Here is a 24,190-nt window from a genome sequence, read left to right on the forward strand (position 1 = left end):
AGATTTGCTCTTGTATACCACTTCCTCTTGTATACATCATAGGGATCTAATTTTGTTTTCTTATATTGCACACTGTGTTTTGATGGATAAAACACTAATTTTAGAGCAGGCAAAGGGGAATTAAAATCCCCAATCAGCTCTGAAGGGTCCTAAATATTCTTTGGCCAATCACACCTCACAGGATTGGCATATCTCACAGGGTCTCTGTAAGAATGACCCCATCTATATTATTCAAGCTCCATGTTGAAAGGGCAGGAATCAGGTGTAATAAATTCCTGATCAGAAATTTTCAAATCTCGATATCATAGCTCTATCCAGCAAGTCATACATTGACACAGTAGAATGGATAATACTATATTTGGACCACAACATAGATCCTCATATTGAACCGAAACATTCAGCTGTACAGGCATTACCTTGAGAACTAGCAACCCAGGCCTCAAGAGGAGCTGGTTGGGAATGTTACAGTACCACCCATCCAGTTTACCTGAACAAGCAGCTGGAGGACACCCCCCCCCCCAGTTCTCTGTCACAAAGGTGGACTATAAATCTAGCAAATAAATCAGTAAATTCAAGGAACTGCTCCACCTGCTTCCCTAGACTTCGCATTGACTTATACTAATGAGTTCCCAGAGCCCTGCTAGGTAATCAGAGTGCTCTATGGCTTGATTGCAGGCCCTTGAAACAGTTCCTGTTCACCAGCATTAGTATACAAGTCTCAGGTTGACTGTGCCAGATAGTAAAGCAAGCGGTCTTCCTTAGAATGATAGCCATGACAAGCCAATCCTTCCTCCTCATCAGTGCCAGTCCTATCATGAGAGACCTGAGGCAGTTACCTTAGGCATCGCATTTTGGGGGACAGCAACTTCCTGTTCTGCATACTGATGTCAGCCAACCAGCTGCTCACCTGCATGCTACCCCACCCCACACCGAAGTAAATAATGCCACTTTATTTCCTTGCCCCTCTGGGTTCCTTTACAAGCAGCATGGAAAGGCAGGCTGCTCATGCCAGTTCCTGATCTCTGGCAAAATTCTGTCGTCATGTAAGAGCTCAGCCATCATTTCTGGTAGCCATTTACCAAGGCAATCAAAATGGTAACTGAAGAAAAGATTTCAGGAAGCCTGTAGGACATGCAGCTTTCCAAAGTAATTTTAAGTGAGCAGGGGCAAAAGCAGTGGCGTGGGGGGGGGCAATAATGGTGCCTTGATTTGCCTGTGCTCCTACTATCTGCTCTTCCTAAGCTACTTCCTGTCCCCCACCACACACACACAGATGCTGGTCTCTCTTACTTGCTAGTAATAATAATGCTTTGAAGGGCATATTCTCTTACTGTCTAAGGCCCCTTAGATTGCCAGACACAGCCATGTACTTTGCGCCTACTTTTGTCTGATCCATACAACTCTGGCTTACCCCCAGTGGGCATCACCCCACACTGGAGGCTGCAAATGACCAAGTCAAAACTGCCACAAGTCAGAAGTTATCGGCATGTGTGTTGTGTGAATGTACACAGTTTTCTGGAGGGGAATGTTGTATGATGCCCAGCTCAAAAATACAGCCATGGGACATTTCAGAGAAAACAGTAATAAAACCACTGGAAAAGACATCAAGGTACAAAAAAAGCAAAAGAAAATCTGAGGAATTTCTGGACCGTGTTGGGACATTAGTGCAGGCATACTCAGCTGCTTTATCAATTATACCATGAATAGCCATATTCATAAAGCATAAGCTTTCTGGCAGCGGCATATGTATGTGTACAGAGCCTAGCGAGCATAAATATTCTGTAAACCTGATTCTTGCAATAACAGGCTTTCTTTGCATGCTTATATTTCAAAAATATTTTGCCCAGCATAGATTGTAATGAAGAAATAGCAACAACTGATTGTTTTGTATCTCATCCACCTCTCTTTTTGTCTGAGGCAGATGTAATGCTTTTGAGCAGATACCTCAGATGGTAAATTGCCACATACACCATCATGAGTAACGAATCAAAAACCATTCTTTCTGTAATCCAGTTATACCTCTTACATAGGTTACTACTTGAGTTTATTACATTCATGTAACAAAATGTTAGCTATAAGCTGTGAAATGTAAGAACCCGAAAAGAAAAGACATAAAGAGAAAAATTGAATGCTTTCATGACAGAAGGCAGATTTTAGGAGCCTTACTGTAAGTGAAGATTTGTGAAAATAGTATTACATTTACAAATAGGATTAAAATTGGATCCAAAAGATCAATCTTTTAATATGCATGTTTATTTTCGTAGTGCAAGTAGCCTATTGCTTTCTCTAACATGTTTTGAAAAACAAAATAAATTCAAGAAACTATTGATTGTAGGAAGTATGAATGAGGACATCGCTATTTATTGGTTCCTAGTGTTGATTATTGGTTTAAATCTTTTAAATTTGGGATTGCTTGGTGTTACTTGTCATCTTAGATTTGTTTACTTCTCCTGTTGGTCAGAATTTAAAAAAATATTTTTATTGTTTGATGCTGCTTTTATTACTCTTGTTGTTTTTAGATAGTAATCTAAAAACTCCCCCATCTCCAGCATGGGTGTTTGCCATCAGCTGTCTTGCTGGATGTCTTTGGCAGGTGTCACCAGGCCTTAGAATGGAGAAGAGAAGGGGGTTGTACCACCTTATTCCTTCTCCTTTCCCCAGGACCACAGCTGTTGCCACACCACAGCTGCACCCTCCTCTTCTCCTTGGCCTTTTCCTGGAACCTGCTTTTAAAGGTCCAAATAGCCCCTCCACTTCCCTGGGTGTACCCAGCCTTTTTCTGAGGGAGGATGGTGATTCAGCCCTCCTTTGTCCCTCCTACAGGACTGCTGGGTGGCTCGTCCTCCCAGCTGCCCTCCCTGCAGCCCTATTGGCTGTGCCAGGGGCTTAGGGTAGGCTGCCAGTCTTCAGTCCACTCCCCTCCTTTTCCCTGGCTCTCTCAAGCCCAGGCCCAGAAACCTGCACTGCTATTGGGCTTACTTGCCCTTGTGCAGGCCTCTCTGGCCCTCCCCTGGCTCCTGCCCTGGTTGTGAAGGCTGCCATCCTCTCTGGGTCACTCCAATGCCAGGCCCAGCTGGCTCTTCCACCTGTGCTGGAGTTGTGGTGCCAGGTAAGGTCCATATGTTCTTGCCCAGGAGGCTACCAGGCTGTCTCTGGGTGAGGGTGGGGTCACCAGGAGCTGTGTCTCTCATGGCGGCAATGGAGGGTCTGGTCCTGAGTCTGGTAGCATCTCCATAAATATGTATTTAGCCTGATAAGTCATTCTGAAATCAATTTGCTTAGAGGGGAAGGATGAAAGCATGTCTAACAAATACAGATTTTTGTAAGATAACTGATTTCTCTGTATTTCCCCCCTCCATTCCAGCCTGTCTCCAGTTTGACAGCTGTGGTCCCTGTGTTATGTCCCAGATTGGTTTCAACTGCAGCTGGTGTAATAAACTCCAAAGGTAAGGAAGCTTGTACAGTTTGGTGTTGGACATAGAATGGTCCAGGTAATGCATCCATTTTTCTTTCATTCCGTGTGTCACATGGAAATTATGTCAGTTGGCCTGATTTATTTCCTGGTGACAACCAAAGTGTTGATATGCAAAGTAGTAATTTTTTACTTTTCAAAGGCACAGAAGTGTTTTATTGGCAGCAAGATACTAGCAGCATGACTGACAACTGGAAAAAAGAGGATTGAACCCCATACTTAGTGGGAGTGCCCTGAGATTAGAGCATATTCAAGAGAATCATTTCATACAGTTAAATGTAGTAGAAGAAGAGACTGGATTTATACCCTGCCCTTCACTCAGAGTCTGAGAGCAGCTTACAGACTCCTTCCCTTCCCCACAACAGACACTCTGTGAGGTAGGTGGGGCTGAGAGAGCTCTTTCGAGAACTGCTCTTTCAAGAATGACAGAACTATGGCTTGCCCAAGGTCATCCAGCAGCTGCAAGTGGAGGAGTGGGGAATCAAACCCAGTTCTCCCGGATTAGAGACCATACACTTAATCACTACACCAAGTAGGGCTTTGTATTTGTTGAGGGATGAACTGACAGTCATTTTGTGGAATAGTGTTGTTAATGCTTGTTGTAAAAGAAAAAGATAGGTTGGACCCTGTTGTGTCCGCTGACCGCCCCCAGGGGCCAGCGAATACCCCAGAGCTTGACTCTGGAAGAACAATGGGGACTAGGTTCCTAGTCTCCCCACTGGGGGAACCAATGGGACCGTGGCGGGAGATTTAAACCCACCAACGGAACATAGGGGTGTGTCCCCAGGTGTGTATATAGTTGGCCAGCCGGCCGTTAGTCTTTGTCTTTGTTGTGTACCAGTAAACCATGCTGATCCCTACATCAGTCTCAGTGGTTTCTTTATGCGTTTAACCTACTACACTTCAGACCCAAATGTCTTTGAAAAGGCAGAATTGGCAGAAATAGATCTGTCATTCCTTCTTCTTTGCCCAGCTGTGTACCCAAAGCAGCTATTTTGAAGTCACCAGTTTCTCAGTCTTATGATTCTTGATGTCAGATTTATGTCCTACGCCAAAGAATAAATGGACACAACACTTCAGCCTTCCAGGACATTCAGTGAGTGTCCTCAAAGCAGCTGTTTTATTTGCAAAGGAACTTCGGGAACAGACTAGAAAGGAAAATTGCAGAGTTACAGGTTATTTCAACACTCAGAACAATGGAATCCCCAGGAGATGCCCGCCCAAGATCAGCTGGGTTGGTGAGGAGTTGAGAGCTCCCCAATGGCGCAGTTCTGGAAGCCAATGCAGAGTACAGAATTGACCTCCCTTCAAACTAGCTTTGTCTGCTTCAGCAACAACATCACATATTCAAATTTAATGGCCCAAATAACTACCTCACTGTTTCCAGGGAGAGAGATATATTTGTAATGACACCAGTGTAACAGCTGATCAAGATAATGAAGAATTTCCTTTTTGTGGGACTGCTGTCACCTGAGTGCCACTGTCATCCAAATAGTGCTAGGCTGTGTTTCTTTGTGGAGAATTGGTGCTGGGAGACACCTGTCATGGGGATTGCATTTTTGCGGGGTGTATCTTAACATTTCCCCCCATTTCGATCTTCCCCTGATGAAAAAGAATGTTCATGAAATCCCCTCCCCCCACACATACACATTTGCTTAGTCCAAGATTTAGTTCTAATATAATGCTAACAATCAAACTGGGGAAGAGGTTTTCAGTTGGCACAGTGCCTCGGGAGCATTTCACTTGAGCATGCTGTGATGGCAGGGACCATTTGAGAGCCACAGAACAGCTGGAGTATAAAGAACCAAATAATTTTATAGATCTAGCTTTGTAAAAACTTCCACAGTTGCTGACCTTGGTAGGTAGAATAAATTCAGCAGTGATTATGTCATGTAAACTAGACTTTATTATTGTTTTGCTCTAGTTTTTCATTTTGTTTCATTTTTAGAAATCAGAAATTGTATTCAGAAATTCTGTTTGTTAATCAAAACAGTGGACAAGGGAAAAGGCATTTCAAGACTTTGCAGTGCTGTGTAATCAGGGGCTGGGGAGGGATGGAATAACGGGGGGGGGTCATTTAAAAGTTGGGATCACTGTCTGCTCAGTGCATTCTCCATCTGGGAAAGGACAACGTTGGTTGTATCAATTAGTTCCCCCCAAGCAGCTTATTCAGTCAGAAACATTTAACATGGTATTACACCTAAATAAATCTGTTTACAACTCTCCCTATAGCATTATCACAATCTGTACTTCCCCACCCCTTCTCCATATTACTATTTGCTGCTGGTAGGGGCAGGTAATCAGAATGAGTGTTTAAGGTTCTGAATGAGTATAACTAGGCTTCCTGCCATGGCCTGTACTGTCTATTTTGAGGTGGGCTGTAATGTCTGCAGTAAATATGCAGAGGTTTTGTTGGGTACTCTATGGTCCAACATTGCCTTCAGAACTACACTCCTCACCCTATAAAATCAACTCATGTCAATTCTTTCCAGCACAGTTCTTAATCATGCAGGTTTTGGGTCAGATGGATATGGGTCTGCCAGAAAGCAGGGACCTTGAGGAAGTAGTGCAGATAAATATGCAGTTGAATATGCAGTTAAATATGGAGATCAGTCTTTTGCTGTTTTCTCCTTATAGATAATTGTTAAGAAGCCTTGCTGGATCAGACCAATAGTCTATCTAGTCCCTCACCCTGTCTCACACAGTGGCCAACCAATGACTCTTTAGGGCCAACAACAGGGCATAAAGGCCGAAGCCTTCCCCTGATGTTGCCCCAGGCACTGGTATTCAGAGGTTTACTGCTGTTAAATGTGAAGGTACCCTTTAGTCACCATGGCTAGTTGCCACTGATAGACCTATCTTGCAGGAATCTGTCTAATCCCCTTTTAAAGCCGTCTATGCCTGTGGCCACCACTACATCCTCTGGCAGCAAATTCCACCTTTCAATCACTTGTTAAGTGACGAAGAATTTCCTTTTGTCCATCTTGAATCTACTGCCCATCAACTTATTGGATGCTCTCAAGTTCTAGCATTTTGAGGGAGAGAGAAAAAGATCTCTCTGTCCACTCTTGCTACCCCGTGAATAACTGTTTAAACCTCTATCCTATCCTCCCTTAGTAATCTCTTTTCTAAATGAAAAGTCCCAGACCCTTTAGCCCTTTCCTCATAGGAAAGGTGCTTCAACCACTCAATCATCTGGACTGCCATTTTCTGTACTTTTCCTTCATTTTCAGTGTCCCTGTCTTTGTTACCTGTCCCACTGGTCTGGTACAGCTGTCAAACTCCAACTGAACAATCTTTTCAGGATTCAACATGGCTGAATTGAAAGGCAGTCCTGACTAGCTTGTATAAGCAGACGCAGTCAGCAGCGAACAGATGAGGTTTCCACTGGCAGACTCCGAGGCTATGGGAAGGCTTGCTAAGGCTGTTTGGGGGATAAATCCTTTTCTGGCAGCTGCATTTCCACATGTTAAATTGCCTTTTCCCCCTCCTTTTCTCCTAGCAGCTTTTGATTACACACTCTCTCACCTCTGCCTACAGTAGTTAATTGGACCGGAAATAGATTTCCTGAAGCCTCATCGGACCTTCACTTGGGCATGGCTCTGTGAACTGAAGTCCAGGATGAGTCTTCAGTTGTGCAGGCGTTGGAACTAGATTCTTCTTCCTGTCATGAGTTATCAGATTTCTCCATACCAATTTTCTGAAATAGTAGTTCCCCAGAATCATAGCATAGTTGTTGGCTGCTCCTACAGGTGCATGCTGACAAGGGAAGGCATTCACTACTAGGTGTGACGTGTCTAAGCAGCTCATGTAACTCTGCCTACAAGCACATTAAAATGCTTTCATTTCCTTCAGGCATTGCCTGCTGTCCTCTGAGAACAGGGGGGGAGTGAACATAACAAATCATGCTGGGTAGAGTGGAACTGAGCGATGTAAGAGGGGCAGGCTCATATGTCATGGAGAGTTGGTAGCCTCCATGCAGTGGGATTATGTCCTGCCGAAGTGCAGTGCTGTGATTTAACAGTATTTGGTCCCTAGAGGTGATGGGGGGGGGGACTGAAAATTATGGCCCTGGAAATTCTCCCAATAAAATATCCACCATTTTCTGCTTTGTGACTATCATGCCTGATTTGATATGGAAGAATTTCTCATATTCCTGTTTTGACGATGCTTGTTATTGTTTTTTTAAATAAAGACTGTTCCTAATACTTTGATAAAGAAGTTGAATCAGTAGCACTTTGTCTTTTTGTTTCATTCTGGGAATAGTTTTGCTTTTTCAAAAGTATACACAAGTAGTCAGCAAAGACTATAAGATCATGTCCTGTGTTTTCAGCACTTTGTGTTAAAATTTAAATTGTCACTTTTAGTAAAGTATTTTTTGCGATAAAGAAAATTACACCAAGGTGGAGTGTCTGAATGGCCGTCACAAATTACTGTGGTAACTGAAATGCTTTTACATTGATTACTGCAGTTTTATCACAAATGTGCATTTTTTGCTGTTGTTCACATTATTACTGCTTTTATTAACTGCAGTGTCAGTAAAATAACATGGTCTTGGTTTTTTAGCTCACATTGTGGGAAAATGATACCTTTTATATCAAAATGAAATGTTTGAAAACCAAAGAGTGTTTTACAACATGACAGAGTATTGCTTAGCATCAGACCAACTTAAAAGTATTTGGGGCCAATTTATGGTGCTGCCTTTCATTTTAAAAAAATAGTGTAGATACCCAACTGAGGCTATTCTAAGGCCTGAGATGTAACTGTAGAAAGATGTAACAGTTAGATATAGCAAATGAAATATTATGAGACTGACTGTCATAAGAGAACATATAAAGCTACAAATGAAACAAATGAAACAAACTATAGTGTATGTAAGTACTCTGTTCTGGTATAGGAGCTCTGTGCATCTATTTCTTTGTGGATTGGATTTGACTCCCCAAACAGTGTCAGAATCCCTGTGCTCTCTTTGGTTGGACCCAACCAGGAGAAAGGGAGAACTTCCGAAAGGACTATGCTGGGGGTTTTGGAACCTACGTGGACAAAAAGCCATTGGAAGCTGGATTCTTTTCCTTTTTTATCAATATTGTCACTCCTCCCTCCAGCATTACCAGGAAAATAGTAGGATCAAGCCCACTGTATTACTGTAAATAGGTTCAGTCACCAGTTCAGTTAATATTTTGATAAAAAACTATTAGAATTAATGGAGCATGAATGTGTTGGGTAAAGAACATACTAGAAATTGGCTAAGAGACCAAATGTATTGGTTTGGAGCCTATATGTTCCTTCTGCTTGTGCAGCAACATATTTCTTCTGGGAGGCTGCTGTTGTGGCGTGCATTCCTTTGAGACTAGGCCAGTGTCTTGCATAGGGTTGCCAAGTCTATCTTCGCCGGGAGCAGGGGGCTCCTGGCTGGCGTCTTGTGTGCACGTGCGCAAAGTGCGCGCGTGCCGCACGCACATCACCCGGAAGTGACGGGAGGACGCCAGGCATGCTGGGGGCGAGGGCACGGCCATACAAGGGAAAACCATCGAGTTTTCCCTTGTATGGCCGTGGCCCCGCCCCCAGCGTGCCCGGCGTGTCCGTATCACTTCCGGGTGATGCGCACATCGGGGTGGAGTTCCCCCTGGGGCCCGATCCGGCGCTGCCGGGGAACGGGCCTCTGGGGCGGGGGTTTCCCCGCCCCACAGGGGGACTTGAGATCCCTAGCTCTTGCATGAAGCACCAAGCACTAGAGGAATGTGTACCACAATGGAGCACCCACCTTACACACAAGAGTAAGGAAGTATTGTATCCAAGCATCTGTGTTTGTATTGCAAATAAAATACCATTTCAATAGAACTACTGAATCAGACAGTTTTTACATTGCCTTGTCTACAACCACACATTTTTATGGGTTTAAAAGGAATAGTGTGCTCAGGAACTTTCTGGTGCAAAATTACACACTGTAACTTTGGAGTGCTGTCTTTATCTCCCTAGCAAAGATGGTTGAAAGCTTGTGGATTTTTCCCAAGTTAGGGGGAGACATGATTTAAAATGTGTAGTAATTAGGGAGGCTGGGGAATAATCCTGAAAAAGTGTGTGAACACAGTTGTTTATTTTACGTATTTAAAATATTTTTATGTTTGTAAATGTACTTACTGTCATTATCAATCTGACATGTCCAGAGGTTCATATGTAAAATAGTCTTGCCCTATGATTGTCATATACAACTGCAAAAGAAACACAGTTGGAAAATCAGTTGTAGAAAGAGAACTGGACAGAATTTAAAAGGCATCTACATCATTCTCTGGTCGGAAGGCAAGACAATTAAAATAAAATTTAAGATTTCTATACAGCATTTTAGGTGCATGACATACACCATTGTTTCCACACAACTGTCTTAGAAAGGAAGGCAACGTTGATGTTACCTTCATAGAGCAGATATAGCTGAAGCAAAAAAGAATACTAAATTGCTGAACATCACCTAGTGAGTTTGTTTCTTGTGTGAGTCTTAAGCCACGGCACTCTGCTTCCCAGTTCTCAGCTTCTTAGCCTCCCTTTCCCATCCATTCTCAATGCAAACCAAGGTACACTACAAAGAAAGGTTCATTCTAATCAGTTTAGAACCTAAAGATGCAACAAAATTTTGACAGTTTACAGCCTGTAGTTCAGGGATCCACATCACCCACTGACACCTTTCCTGTTGCATGTTTTTAGAAAGTGGGTGGAGCCAGGTGGGGCTTTTGCCCAGTAAGGTTTCTAATTGACCATTGGAGATTTGATTGGCTGTACACATTTATTAAAATGTAGCTTTGGCACCACAGCACAAGAATCTTCACTGTGTGACTGAAGGTAAGCCATGGCAGCAATTTTGTGGCTGACTCCACCTCCTGCAGTGGCCATTTTGTTTTCATTTGATGTCACCATCAAGCTGTACGTTTATTATCTCATGTTTAGTACAGAGGTTCAAGGTGAGTATTATCAATGAAGAGCAAGCAAGTTTTAGGTAAAGGTAAAGGGTAAAGGTTTCCCTTGCTCGAAAACCAGTCGAATCCAACTCTGGGGTGTGGTGCTCATCTCCATTTCCAAGCCAAAGAGCCAGTGCTGTCCAAAGACATTTCCGTGATCATGTGACTGACATGACTAGAGGCCGAGGCACACAGAATGCTGTTACCTTCCCACCAAAGCAGTACCTATTTATCTATTTCCAATTTCTTGCTTTTGAACTGCTAGGTTGACAGGAGCTGGGACTAGAGACGGGAGCTCACTCTGTCATGTGACACTCGGGTCTCGAACTGCTGAACTACCGACCTTCCAGTCTGCAGTTCAGCGTCTTAACCACTTGAGCCACCACAGCCCCAGGCAAGTTTTAGGAAACGATTAATAGAGTAAAGGCATATATTAACTTGTATGATCAATGAAAAGCCTGGCCTATATGCCCAGGCCAATGCACCTATATACTAATTTATTATTCTGGAAACAGAATTTAATGGGTTTAACAAAAGTTTTTAAATTGATTAAACTATGGTACTTCAACAGAGATAGAAAGCTTAGAAAGATATTGGATAAAATTCCCTACTAGCAAGGTACAAGTGGGGGCCCCACAAGACTCAGAAGGGGGGAATACCATCTCCCCTGTACTGCTGAGTTTGATATGGCTCCAGGTCCCACCACCCACTTCTGAGGTCAGCTGTAGCGGAGTCTGGGAGCAGTTGCTGGGCTCGCTGTGGCTCCCAGCATCCGCTGCAGTGGCTGGGCCTGGAGTGACTCCTGGTGTCCTGGAGTGCCTCCCAATGGCCACGGCAGCTAGGCCTACAGTGGGCCCCAATGGCAACTACTTCAGAATCACAGTAAGCATGCACAGACAACACTTTTTTATTTGGAGGGACTTAAACCCCCCAATATATATTTTTTAAAGATCTCAGATTTTTATGCAAGCTTGGGGAGCCTCCAAGTTTAGCATCAGTGTGGCCCCAATCCATGGATTTAGATATCTGCAGATGTGGGCCACCTATCACTATTAGATATATAGATGAGAGTGCTTATCTGTTAACGTTACTTCTACTTGATTTTTGTGGGAAGAATAAAAACATAAGAAGAGTCCTGCTGGATCAGACTAATGGTCCATCTAGTCCAGCATCCTTCTCACACAGTGGCCAACCAGTTCCTCTGGATGGCCAACAACAGGGCAGAGTCCAAGGTATCCCCTGATATCACCTCCTGGCTCTGGGATTCAGAGGCTAAGTGACTCTGAATGTGTAGGTTCCCCTCACCATGGCTAGGTGCTATTGATCGACTTATCCTCCATCTAGCTAATCTATCTAATCCCTTTTAAAGCTGTTTATTCCTGTGGCCATCACTACAATCTCATTCTAGAGCTATAATATTTCCAAATTATAATGTTTTACAAATTGTCAGGTATTGTATGTGTAAACAACTGTTGTTAATCTCAAATATCCATGCTGTATTGATAGAACCAGTAAGGCTTTTCAAAAAATCTACTTTAGTTGTTCTCCTGGGCCCAGAACTCTGAAGACCAAAGCAAATCTATATTGCCCATCACTTAAAAAACCCCTTAATTGTCAAGTGTTATTATCAGGGAACTGAGGAGCTTCAGATATGTGGCCTTCACACATACACCTCCAAGTAAAGGAACTTTGCATCTCATTTTACATGTGCAAACTTAGAAGGATATACTGGGTGATACAAGGAGACAGAAAAAGACAATAACCTTTACTAAACATATAAAATAATAGAGGAAGTGAGGAAGAGTAGGAAGATTAAAAGGCAATGCAATACACTTGATTTGGAGAACAGCCTGTGCTAGAAATAGCTAAATAAATGCAAAATCACAAAACATTTGGGGTATAGGCAATCAGTCATCAAACAAAATTCCTAGTGGAAGTGATTCCGAGTTCCAAACAGCAAGGTAAAGGTGCAGGTGATAAAGTCCTATTCTGAGGTACAAATGGCAGAGGAGCAATCCTTGGGGTCAGACTAAACCTAGTTTGCAAGCTCAAGGTTCCTCATTTATACATGCTCTTGGGGTGAAATGAAAGCCATAAAGAAGCCCAGGAGAATCTTCTCTTCGTGTTGAGTCCTGATCTGAAAATTCATTTGCAAAAACTGGACAGCTCCAATCACAGAACTCCCAGAGCATACCTGGTTTTACCCTCTGGGTCTGTATTAGGAAAGAACCACTACAGTTTGTTTATGAGGTCAGATGCACTGAGGGTACCTAATATGAAACTTATGGAGGTGCCTCAGAACATTTTCCAAAGTTTATTTCCATGTGCTCCTTCTATTACTCTACCAGTTCAGGTTAAAGTAGAATGCAGATTAATGCCAACTACAATGTATATTTACTTGCCTGTCATCACACATCAAGTTAAAATGGAACAGATGGATGTCAGTAGATGCCCAAAGAACAGCTACTTAGAACAGTAAAAAAAAACCCTGTTAACTGCCAAAATGTAGCTGTAAGCCATACAGCTTTTGGGAAAGAATCTGAGACAACTTGTTGTTGTTCAGTCGCACAGTCGAGTCCGACTCTTCGCGACCCCATGGACAAGATTTCGCCAGGCCCTCCTGTTTTCTGCCGTCTTCTGAAGTTTGCTCAATTTCATGTTCGTTGCATCTATGACACTGTCTAACCATCTCATCCTTTGCCGTCCCCGTCTTCTTTGACCTTCAATCTTTCCCAGCATCAGGGTCTTCTCCAGTGAGTGCTCCCTTCTCATTGGGTGGCCAAAGTATTGGAGCTTCAGTTTCATTATCTGGCCTTCCAGGGAACAGTCAGGGTTGATTACTTTTAGGATTGACTGATTGCAGTCACAGTCTGCGGTGATCTGGGATCCCAGGAACGTGAAGTCTGTCACTACTTCCACGACTTCCCCTTCTATTTGCCAAGGAGTGATGGGGCCGGATGCCATGATCTTAGTTTTTTTGATGTTGAGCTTCAAGCCCACTTTTGCGCTCTCCTCTTTTACTCTGAGCAAGAGGCTCTTTAGATCCTTTTCACTTTCAGCCATTAGAGTGGTATCATCTGCATATCTGAGGTTGTTGATCTTTTCCCCAGCAATCTTAATTCCCGCTTGTGATTCATCCAGGCCAGCATTTCGCATGATGTACTCTGCATATATATTAAATAAGCAAGGTGACAGTATACATCCTTGTCGTACTCCTTTTCCTATGCTGAACCAATCAGTTGTTCCGTATCCGGTTCTAACTGTCGCTTCTTGGCCCTTATACAGGTTTCTCAAGAGACATGTGAGGTGGTCTGGTACTCCCATCTCTTTAAGGACCTGCCATAGTTTGTTGTGATCCACACAGTCAAAGGCTTTAGCATAGTCAATGAAGCAGAAGTAGATATTTTTCTGGTACTCTCTTGCTTTCTCCATAATCCAGCGAATGTTGGCAATATGATCTCTCGTTCCTCTACCTCTTCGAAACCCAGCTTGTACTTCTGGTAGTTCTCTATCCACGTACTGTTGAAGCCTAGCTTGTAGGATCTTGAGCATGACCTTGCTAGCGTGTGATATGAGTGCAATTGTGCGATAGTTTGAACATTCCTTGGCATTGCCCTTCTTTGGGATTGGAATGTATACTGATCTTTTCCAATCCTGTGGCCACTGTTGCGTTTTCCAAATTTGCTGGCAAATGGAGTGCAGAACTTTAACAGCATCCTCTTCTAAGACTTTGAATAGCTCAGCTGGGATACCATCACCTCCACTAGCTTTGTTGTTAGTAATGCTTTCTAAGGCCCATTTAACTTCACATTCCAGGATGTCTGGCTCGAGGTCAGTGATTATACCGTCGTGGTTGTCAAGGACATCGAGGTCTTTCTTGTATAGTTCTTCTGTGTATTCTTGCCATCTTTTCCTAATCTCTTCTGCTTCTGTTAGGTCCCTACCGTTTTTGTCCTTTATCATGGCCAGCTTTGCATGGAACGCTCCCTTGATTTCTCCAATTTTCTTGAAGAGATCTCTAGTCCTTCCCATTCTATTGTTTTCTTCTATTACTTTGCACTGTTCATTCAGGAAGGCCTCCTTATCTCTCCTTGCTGTTCTCTGGAAATCTGCGTTCAGTTGGGTAAATCTTTCCTTTTCGCCTTTGCCTTTCGCTTTCCTTCTTTCCTCTGCTATTTGTAAAGCCTCATCAGAAAGCCATTTTGCTTTCTTGCATTTCTTTTTCTTTGGTATGGTGGTGATTGCTGCCTCCTGTACGATGTCACGAACCTCTGTCCATAGTTCTTCAGGCACTCTATCTATCAAATCCAGACCCTTGAATCTATTCTTCACCTCTACTGTATATTCATCAGGGATGCGATCTAGGTCAAACCTGAATGGCCTCGTGGTTTTCCCGATTTTCTTCAGTTTAAGTCTGAATTTTGCAATGAGTAGCTCATGATCTGAACCACAGTCAGCTCCAGGTCTTGTTTTTACTGACTGGATAGAGCTTCTCCATCTTTGACTGCAAATTATATAGTCAATCTGATTTCGGTGTTGCCCATCTGGTGATGTCCATGTGTAGAGTCGTCTCTTAGGTTGTTGGAAAAGGGTGTTCGCTATGACCAGTGTGTTCTCTTGACAAAACTCTGTTAACCTTTGCCCTGCTTCATTTTGCTTTCCAAGGCCAAACTTGTCTGTTATTCCGGTTACCTTTTGACTTCCTACTTTAGCATTCCAGTCCCCTATGATGATGAGGACATCATTTTTTGGTGTTAGTTCTATGAGGTGTTGTAGGTCTTCATAGAACCGGTCCACTTCAGCCTCTTCTGCATCAGTGGTTGGGGCATAGACTTGGATTACTGTGATGTTGAATGGTTTGCCTTGGATTTGGATCGAAATCATTCTGTCATTTTTGAGATTGTATCCCAGTACTGCCTTTTGCACTCTCTTGTTGACTATAAAGGCCACACCATTTTTTCTACGAGATTCCTGGCCACAGTAGTAGATATAATGGTCTTCTGAGTTAAATTCGCCCATTCCTGTCCACTTTAGTTCACTGATTCCTAAGATATCGATGTTCAGTCTTGCCATCTCATTTTTGACCACGTCAAGCTTACCTTGATTCATAGATCTTACATTCCATGTTCCTATGCAGTATTGTTCTAAGCAGCATCGGACTTTCCTTTCAGCATCAGACACATCCACAACTGAGCGTCCTTTTGGCTTTGGCCCAGCTGCTTCACTCTTTCTGGGGTTACTTGTACTTGCCGTCTGCTCTTCCCCAGTAGCATATTGGACACCTTCCGACCTGAGGAGCTCATCTTCCGCCGTCATATCTTGTAGCCTTTTGTTACTGTCCATGGGGTTTTCTTGGCAAAAATACTGGAGTGGGTTGCCTTTTCCTTCTCCAGGGGATCACGCTTGGTCTGAGTTCTCTGCTGTGGCCTGTCTGTCTTGGGTGGCCCTCCACAGCATAGCTCACAGCTTCATCGAACCACGCAAGCCCCCTCGCCACGACAAGGCAGTGATCCGTGAGGGGGTCTGAGACAACTAGAAAAGATAAACTGAAGATGTCCATAGGAAACTATTAAAATAAATAAAGGAATTATTGTATTCATCAGGATACGGAACAGATTCAGATTTTGGTCTTTGTATTTCAGCAAGTTAAAGAGGTACTTTTATGATTTCAGCTCTGATGGCTCTAAAGTTGCAGATCTATGCTAACTTTGTACATATGGATAACTTTGTACATATGGATTAGACATCTGTGGGACACAAAAGTGGAGAAGTTTGTTTTTGTAAATTCATATATATATGTATGGACATAAAACTCTTGCTTTGCAATCAGGAAATCATTTTTGCATATCAAGTAGCCATTTCAGTGGTACAAGCACAAAAAGTGTATATACAAGTTCTGATATACTGAGCTTCTCAATTTGGCCTTTGACTGTACATTAACCTGACTGGTTGATGATTATTTAAAAGCATGTAAAGTCTCTGATCAAAATGTACAGGGTTACGGCTCAGTGGCAGAGCATTATCTTTGCATTCACAAGTGCCAGGTTCAATGTGTGACAACTCCCAGTTAAAAGATCGTGAGCATCAGATGGGGGGAAGACCTTTTTTTTCCTGATGTCCCAGCCGGCCAGCCAGAGTCTACAGTATTAGATGGGCCAATGGTCTGCTTCCTTATAAGGCAGCTCCATATGATCATTAAAGGAAATAATTTTATAGTACATCCTACCTTGTTAACACTCAAGTTTTTCCCCCTCTGTCATAGCCTACCCCTCTGCATCAGCAGCTGGCAGAAGAAAAAAATTAAAAATTGCCATTATCAAGATGGTATGGTGACACTTCTGCCAAAAACTGAGAAGTAACATCATTACACTGTAAGTTCCCAGCAATTCCTAGAGCGGCATGAAGTCATTTCTGGATTTTCTCCAGAAATGACATAATATCATTATGCCAATGGTGCACTCCCATGACCCCACCCCCCCTCCTCCTTATCTGAGCAGTGTTCCCCAATGTGGCACCTGCCTTATGTTTCAGTGAAGTGGGCGAGACCCTTGCCTCATGGTACTTGTGACTGGCAGTTGTTTCCCACCTTGAAACAGCTCCTGCCAGAGAAACGGGCAAGCTGAAAGGCTTCCTGTGGTTCAGACCTCATGCCAGAGATGGAAGTAAATGTGGCTGTTTAGGTTGATTGTAATTGCAAATGTGGCTTTCTGCAAGCCATGGAGTGATTACATATTACAGCAACAGCAACTGAATATCCAGAACAGAGAGAGCTTTTTATGGGCAATGTCTTTTAAAGGGTATGGACTGCCTCCACACTTGACCATACTAATGAAATAATTAGTACTTTCAAAAACAAAGTTAGTTGCTGAAGAAAAGCATCAAGCTTCGTAAGTGTGCTCCAAAGCAATATAGAGTTGAATATACATAGCAATGTATCCAATGAGATTTTTATTAACTTTGATGAAGTTAGCATCCCAGTTATTCAGGCTATAATCAAAATTTGTTCATAGATATATTAAATACTATTGAATATGTATTTAATAAAATGCAGATATTAACAGCAAGCAGCCAGTAGTTTGCAACTGAGTAACAAATATGAATCTTTTTTAGTATTATGGTGTACCTTTGGCATTTATTTGTATTTTCTATATAATGACCCAGAATTGGCTGATTCTTTTGAGATGAATACTTGTGGTGTGCTTCGAAATTATGTGATCTGCTTTTTTGGATGGAAAATTTCTAAAAGCACAGTTGTATATTTGTGGCCAGGGCAAGAGACTATCTGGAACACTATTATACTACTCATATAATGAATAAGGTTCCCATTGAGTTGTTGAGACTTTTTTCTACATTTTGAGATTCTGTGAAGATCCATTTCTTGGTGTCTGACCAAGATAAATATGTCATCTATAAAACATCTTCATTTGCTAATAAAGTTTGACACTAATTGTCTGGTGGTTGACATTTCTTGAACTGGAGGTCATCTGATTTGACTCTGTATTAAACTAAGTAAGTTTCTTGCTTTCTTCATTGTTGTGTTCAGTCACTGCACTTTTATCTGGTTGTTTTATTTGTATTTTGTAATTTATTATTATGAACTCTTTTATTGTGTAGGCATATGGTTATAAATAATACATTTCAACTAAACTGAAGCATGATTTAGACAAGCTGTTGCCACTCGCTCAGCTATCCTATCCCAGATGGTGGTGGCCATGGTTCCCTAGTCCCTGTAGCCATTCACTTGTGGTGGGAAAATAAATATTCTGCAGCAGCTGCTGCCCATGAGCAGGAAGGCAAGTAGTTACTGATGGCTTCTCCTTCCTTCCTGGTCACCAGTTCAAACTGCCCCCCTACACACCTGAAATTTTAGTTGATGTGTTTTTGTTTGGTTTTAATGGTCTTTATGTTTTTCTTATGTACATTTTTAATGCTTTAGTCACCTTGGTGGCCCTGATGAGGGCAGAAAGGCAGGGTGTAAGTTTTGTAAATAGTAATACAAATAAATAAGTTTCACTTGGGATTCTTAGTGCATATCTGCCCGACAGTACTCAGGGTGGACCTGGGAATAATGTATACTTAGGCCCTCAGCCAGGAACATCACTGGCTGAACTTGGGCCAGTCTCCATTTCTGAGTCTAATCTACCACAGAAGCAGGCATGCCACTTGCCCTTACAGCCCACCAGGCTGGTAGGAGAAAAGGGGGGGAAGAAATGACATCCTGCAACATGCAAACTTCACATAGGGCTGCCATTTTACCATCAGGGGTGGGGGAATCCCCCTGCCTCTGACTGATGTTTCCTGCCACTGCTCCTGTGGCCAATAGGAGAAAAATAATATTAAAGAAATGCTGTTAGCAGGGATGTAACATTAGGTTCATTGGAAACCCAGAAGTGACATCAGTTCACTCTAGGAATTGCCAACAACTCTATGGTTTTAGGGGGCATGACATCACTTCTGTGTTTTCCCCAGAAGTGACATCATTGCATCGCCAATGGTACCTCCCATATCCCCCCTGCTGCCCCTATCGAATCTGCAGTGCCCCCCACCTAATTTCCCCAAATCTTCCCTTTAGTAACTAAGGTTTAGTGACTAAAGTTTAGTGACTAAAATTTAGTTTGAATTTACTGCTAAAACCTGGGCTTGTGGGGATTGGCGGGGGTGGACAAGCTCACCGCCTGCTGCCCTGCCTGCCTCAGACGGCATGCGGGGACAGAGGAGGAGGCAGGCAGGTGGGTCAGAATGGCCCACTGGCAGGGGAGAAGGAGGAGTTGCTCACTGCTGGCATCTGTTTCCTAATTATTGGGATAAATGCCACGGCCCCCAAATAGTGCAAGGCTCACCATTCAAGATGCTCTGGAACAAAATGGCAGCCAATATCCACATGCCCCTGATCCTTCCTATCCTCCCAGCTATGCGCTTGGCTCTTCACTCTGGCCCCAGCTCTCTCTTTCCCGTTGTATCAACAGCAAGATTGAAGCAGTGAGCGAAGGGAGAAAGAAGAGCAGTCCCACTTGTTTTGCTGGTCACCACCGAGCCTCCCTTAATTTAATTAGTGTAGATAATTAGGTTAGCACCCACAGCACCCCTCTGAAAAATTTCTGGCTATGGGGCTGCCTGTACCTTTAACAGAGTCTTAATGCGTTGAAATGGTCTGCTGAAGCTTTTCATAGCATGGTAAATAACATCCCCTTATGCCTCTGTTAAAGGGACAGATGCTTGTTCTTCCAAAAAAGCTTGTAATACTGTCTTAAGGAATTTCATTTTTCATGAAAAAATTATACCTATTCATAGAGGTTTTTTAGCCCACCCTCCCATGAAGGACTTCAGTGTGACATATATGATTCTCCTCATTTTATCTTCACAACAACAGGAGTAAGTTACGTTAGGCTGAGAGAGAGCTCTGGTCGAAGGTCACTTGTAGGGTTGCCGACTATTGGTTTAGAAATTTCTGGAGATTTGGAGGGGTGGCACCTCAGAGGGCAGGGCTTGGAGAGGAGAGGGACCTCGGTGGGGTATTATGCTGTAGACCCCCCCTCAAAAAAAAAACCCAGCCATTTTTTACAGGGGAATTTATCTCTGTTGTCTGGATACCAGCTGTAATTGTGGAAGATTTCCAGGTCCATCTAGAGGTTGGCTTCATGGCAAAGTGAAGATTTGATGAATGAAAAGACAAATTAAAGTGAACACACTGTGCACAGGTCTCCCAGAATACTCTAACCACTGTACCACTCTGTACCTGGGTAGAGTTTCCTAGAACACAATACAGATATTCCTCACCAGTTCTGGAAGGGACATTTATATGTATGTTGAAGTGGAAGGGAACAAATATGCGCAAAGAGATAACTTGAAAGATACCTGAATCCTTATATTTTGATGGGAAATGTGGTTATTCTTCATACACATGGATACCTTGCAAAGTTGGCAGAGTTGTTTTATATGCTGGTATCCACACCAAGTACAAAACATTTCATGAGAAGCACCCTTAGATGTGCTTTGATTCTGACTCCTCCAGAGTCTGTGTTGCATAATAGCAGCAATTAAACCATTTGCTTTCCAACCTCTAGGTCTAATGAGTGCTAATGGGTATTCCTAATGAGAAAACTGATGAGCCTCTGCTCTTCTATAATTCATCAGTAATCAGCATTTGACTGTTTTTGCTGTGTGTTCACTTTAATTTGACTTTGCATTCATCTAAAGACAAATGTGACCTGGAGGGGGGTGGAAATCCAATAAGTCTTGAACTTAGAGCCCATATCATCCAAGCTCTAGGAATGCCATCTGTCATGGGACCTTTCAGCCAAGCCCTTGGCTTGTTGCTTGTCTGTGTTAATTAAATCACCAGCAGAAGAAGAGTTTTGTTTTTGTTCTGTTTTTTGTTCATCCTTTCCAATTCGTTTATGCTTTCCATGCCTGTAATAGGTTGAATTGCTTCTTTATTTTTTAAGCTACCTGAAGTTGCGCTCTTTAGAAATCTTCAGGAGGCATTGAAAGACCATTTTATTTTCCAAGGCTTTTCGTGGGGTATTGTTTGCAGGTATCTGGGGTTTGGGGGAGGGGGTTACTTTGTACATTTTAAATTGTGACTTTTAATTGTTGATTAGTAAGCCTCCTTGAGCCAAGAAAAAGCAGGATATAAATATTTAATCAATAATTAAATGTGCGCTAAGAGCATATAATATCAATACAGATTAGTAGTGTGCCTCTGTCACAGCCTGATACTCACAAGTTTAGGAAAACCTTCACATTAGCCAGATGTGAGGCTTTCCCCTCCGCGATGCTTGAGGGCAGATTCAAAAGGATCCCTACTGAATATAGATTTTGTCGATGCGGCTCAGGAGAGATAGAAACTATTGAGCACATGATGCTCAGTTGTAACTGGTATAACAAGATCCGTGACAAATATATTACTCCTCTTATAACAGCTATGGTGGGACAATCAGGTGCTGAGCAGTGTAACCGATTGTTAATTGATGGGAACTGGACAATTTCTGAAACTGTGGCAAAATTTTGGGTCGCATGCTACTGCATCCGAAATACACAATCAAAAATATAATAATAGTTGCCTGATAGTCTCTGTTTTATGTTCTTCTTTTACTTTATTACGTTCAACTATATTTTTATAGAGTTTTATTTCATTGTCCTAAATTCAGTTATATTAATGTTATGAATGTTATATTTAAGCATGTGTGTTCTATGGCTTGTTGCCATAATAAATGCCTGACTGACTGAGTGTTCCTCTGAGAAATGCTGGAACTTCTATTATGAACCCAGTGGGTTCAGGCAACTTTTAGTGACATTTGGTTAATAGCGATAAGAACTTAATGGGGGAAGTAAACAGGGAAGCTTCAACTGAGGTGGGAAGTAACTGATCTTGAAGGGGTAAGGATTTTGTGCTTGCTGGTAAGAAGTAGGAAGTCACTGGTTGCAGGTCCTTCTTCCCGGGGCTCTCCTAACACACTAAAGTTTCTAACTTCGGCTACTGTCTGTGAGCAGACTGCAAGAACTTCTTTCTTCCAACTTCTTCAGTTCCTGATGTCCTCCCAGAGCTCACAGGCTTTTTCCTGGCTGTAGTTCTCCTTCAGACCTCTAGTTTCACCTTTCCGTCCCTTTCTGTCCCCTACTTCTCCTCAGGAAAAGGCAAGAGTTTGCTATGCCAGTATTAGTTAGTTGAGAGGTGTAGTCCTTCAGAAAGTCCTTTGCAAGTACATGCTTAGGCTCTCTTTTAAGACACTGAAAAACCCCAGAGCTCAAGGTAGGGTTGCTAGCTCTGGGGATGGGAAATTCCTAGAGGTTTTGATGGTGGAGTGTGAGGAGGGGAGGAACTTCAGTGAGATATAATGCCATAGAGTCCACCTTCCAAAGCAGCCATTTTCTGCAGGAGAAGTGATCTCTGTCACCTGGAGATCAATTGTAATTGCAGGAGATCTCTGGCCACCACCAGGAGGTTGGCAAGCCTAGCTCCCTTCCCTCCCTCCCTCCCAGTCATACCTCTCAATTTCATTTTTTTTCTCAGATGGGGGGAAAACTATATATTGTAGAAGTATATCAGCGTTTTATGTTTCAAACACTGAAATATTTTAAACTACTACAGGATTAAATATAGCACATGTCCATATGGGATCCTCTTTTCATATTTAACTAGTACAAATGTTAAATGCAAAAATGTGTTCAGAAGATTGCAAATTTATTTTTCCTTAATTCTTCAGAGGGGAAAAATGTGTCATTAGAATACCTTCTATTGAGAGACTATCTTCTGTAGTGAGAAGAGAAGAGAGAGAGAGATTGGATTTATACCTCACCCTTCACTACCCAAAGGTGTCTCAGAGCGGCTTACAAACTCCTTTCCCTTCCCCTCCCCACAACAGACACCCCGTGAGGTAGGTGAGGCTGAGAGAGCTCTTGACAGAAACTGCTCTTTTTCAAGAACAGCTCTTATCAGAACTATGACTTGCCCAAGGTCATCCAGCCAGGTGCAAGTGGAGGAGTGGGGAATCAAACCTGATTCTCCCAGATTAGAGCCCACACACTTAACCACTACACCAAAATATAGAATGCAGCATTGTTGACCATCCAGCCAGGTGCAAGTGGAGGAGTGGGGAATCAAACCTGGTTCTCCCCGATTAGAGTCCGTGCACTTAACCACTACACCAAAATATAGAATGCAGCATTGTTGACCATAATCTGTTTCTGTTACTGCTGATGTAGCTTCTGCCATGTTGAGGACTAGAGTAATAGAACTAACCCCCAAAGGGCCTGTACAGGATATTAATTATTAAAAAAAACCAGGGGGCAACATACGTGCTCGACACTGGCAAGCATGTCTTTTATTCTGCTAAGTACTGTTGTTAGATATAAAATAGCACACTGCACCCCTAGACCTCAACTCCCAGGGCTGATCAGATCTAGGGGCAGAACTTTAGACCTTGTGGGTTCAAATCCAGCAGCAAGCAGATAGAGATTCCCAGACAAGGATCCTTTTAAATGAAATAGAGCTTTGCTGAAAACACTTGTGCATCCTGGGCTACACACACACTTACTGAAAGTTCAGGTTGGCCATGGCTGCTTATTTTACAAGTTTACTGCTTGAGCAAGAAATCTCCAATTAAGAGGGTGCCCAGGCAGCTCAAGCAGGAAAGCTCCACTGATGCTGGAAAGTAGAACTCTGTCCATTCCTTCTCTGGTCCCCTCCTTTGTAGGGCTGATGACATCATGGTCTCTCTGACCATTCTCTGTTCTCCCTTCTCCTTTTTGGTCCTTCCCCTTTTTGGGGGTTCTCTGACCTTTTGGTCTCAAGAAGAAATCTGAAACAGCTGGCAGTGTCATGGCTTGTGAGTGAGCATGTTGAGAACGTCCATACAATCATGACCAGTGATTAAAATGGTCTTGATTGAACTCTTTGATTACAGGACCCCTTGCTGGCTCACCTTGATGTTATTCGGTGTTTAATGAATACTGTGCCTGCTCAGTAGCCATTTGTACCCCAGGATTATGGCTCAGTTGTGCCTTGGTAAACAAAATTACAAATGCATTTGTAACTTCTGTGTTGCAGTGTAGCCACTTTAATACTAGCAGTAGTCCACAAGATAATCCCTTTTAGTAGCGTAAAAGTTGTGAGAACAAGTTTAGTGCAGTTGCAGTGGAAGAGAGCTAGTTGGTATAGAGGTTAGAGTGTTGAATTAGGGTCTGGGAACCTGAGTTCAGTCCTTATTCTGTCATGGAAGCTTTTTGGGTGTCTTTGGGCCAGTCACACACACTCAGCCTAATGTGC

At 42.8% G+C, this 24,190-nt stretch overlaps 1 protein-coding gene across 1 annotated transcript in view; it reads left to right on the forward strand.

Moving 5' to 3' along the window:
- Positions 1-24,190, forward strand: part of PLXDC2 (plexin domain containing 2) — a 190,936-nt gene that overhangs the window by 115,195 nt on the left and 51,551 nt on the right. The window contains exon 9 of the mRNA XM_015410001.1: positions 3,365-3,446. Coding sequence (XP_015265487.1) covers positions 3,365-3,446 — 82 coding nt within the window. The remainder of the gene's footprint in view (positions 1-3,364; positions 3,447-24,190) is intronic.

The sequence above is a fragment of the Gekko japonicus genome, unplaced genomic scaffold (assembly GCF_001447785.1).
Source record: "Gekko japonicus isolate JY-2015 unplaced genomic scaffold, Gekko_japonicus_V1.1 scaffold101, whole genome shotgun sequence".
NCBI classification, from domain to species: domain Eukaryota; kingdom Metazoa; phylum Chordata; class Lepidosauria; order Squamata; family Gekkonidae; genus Gekko; species Gekko japonicus.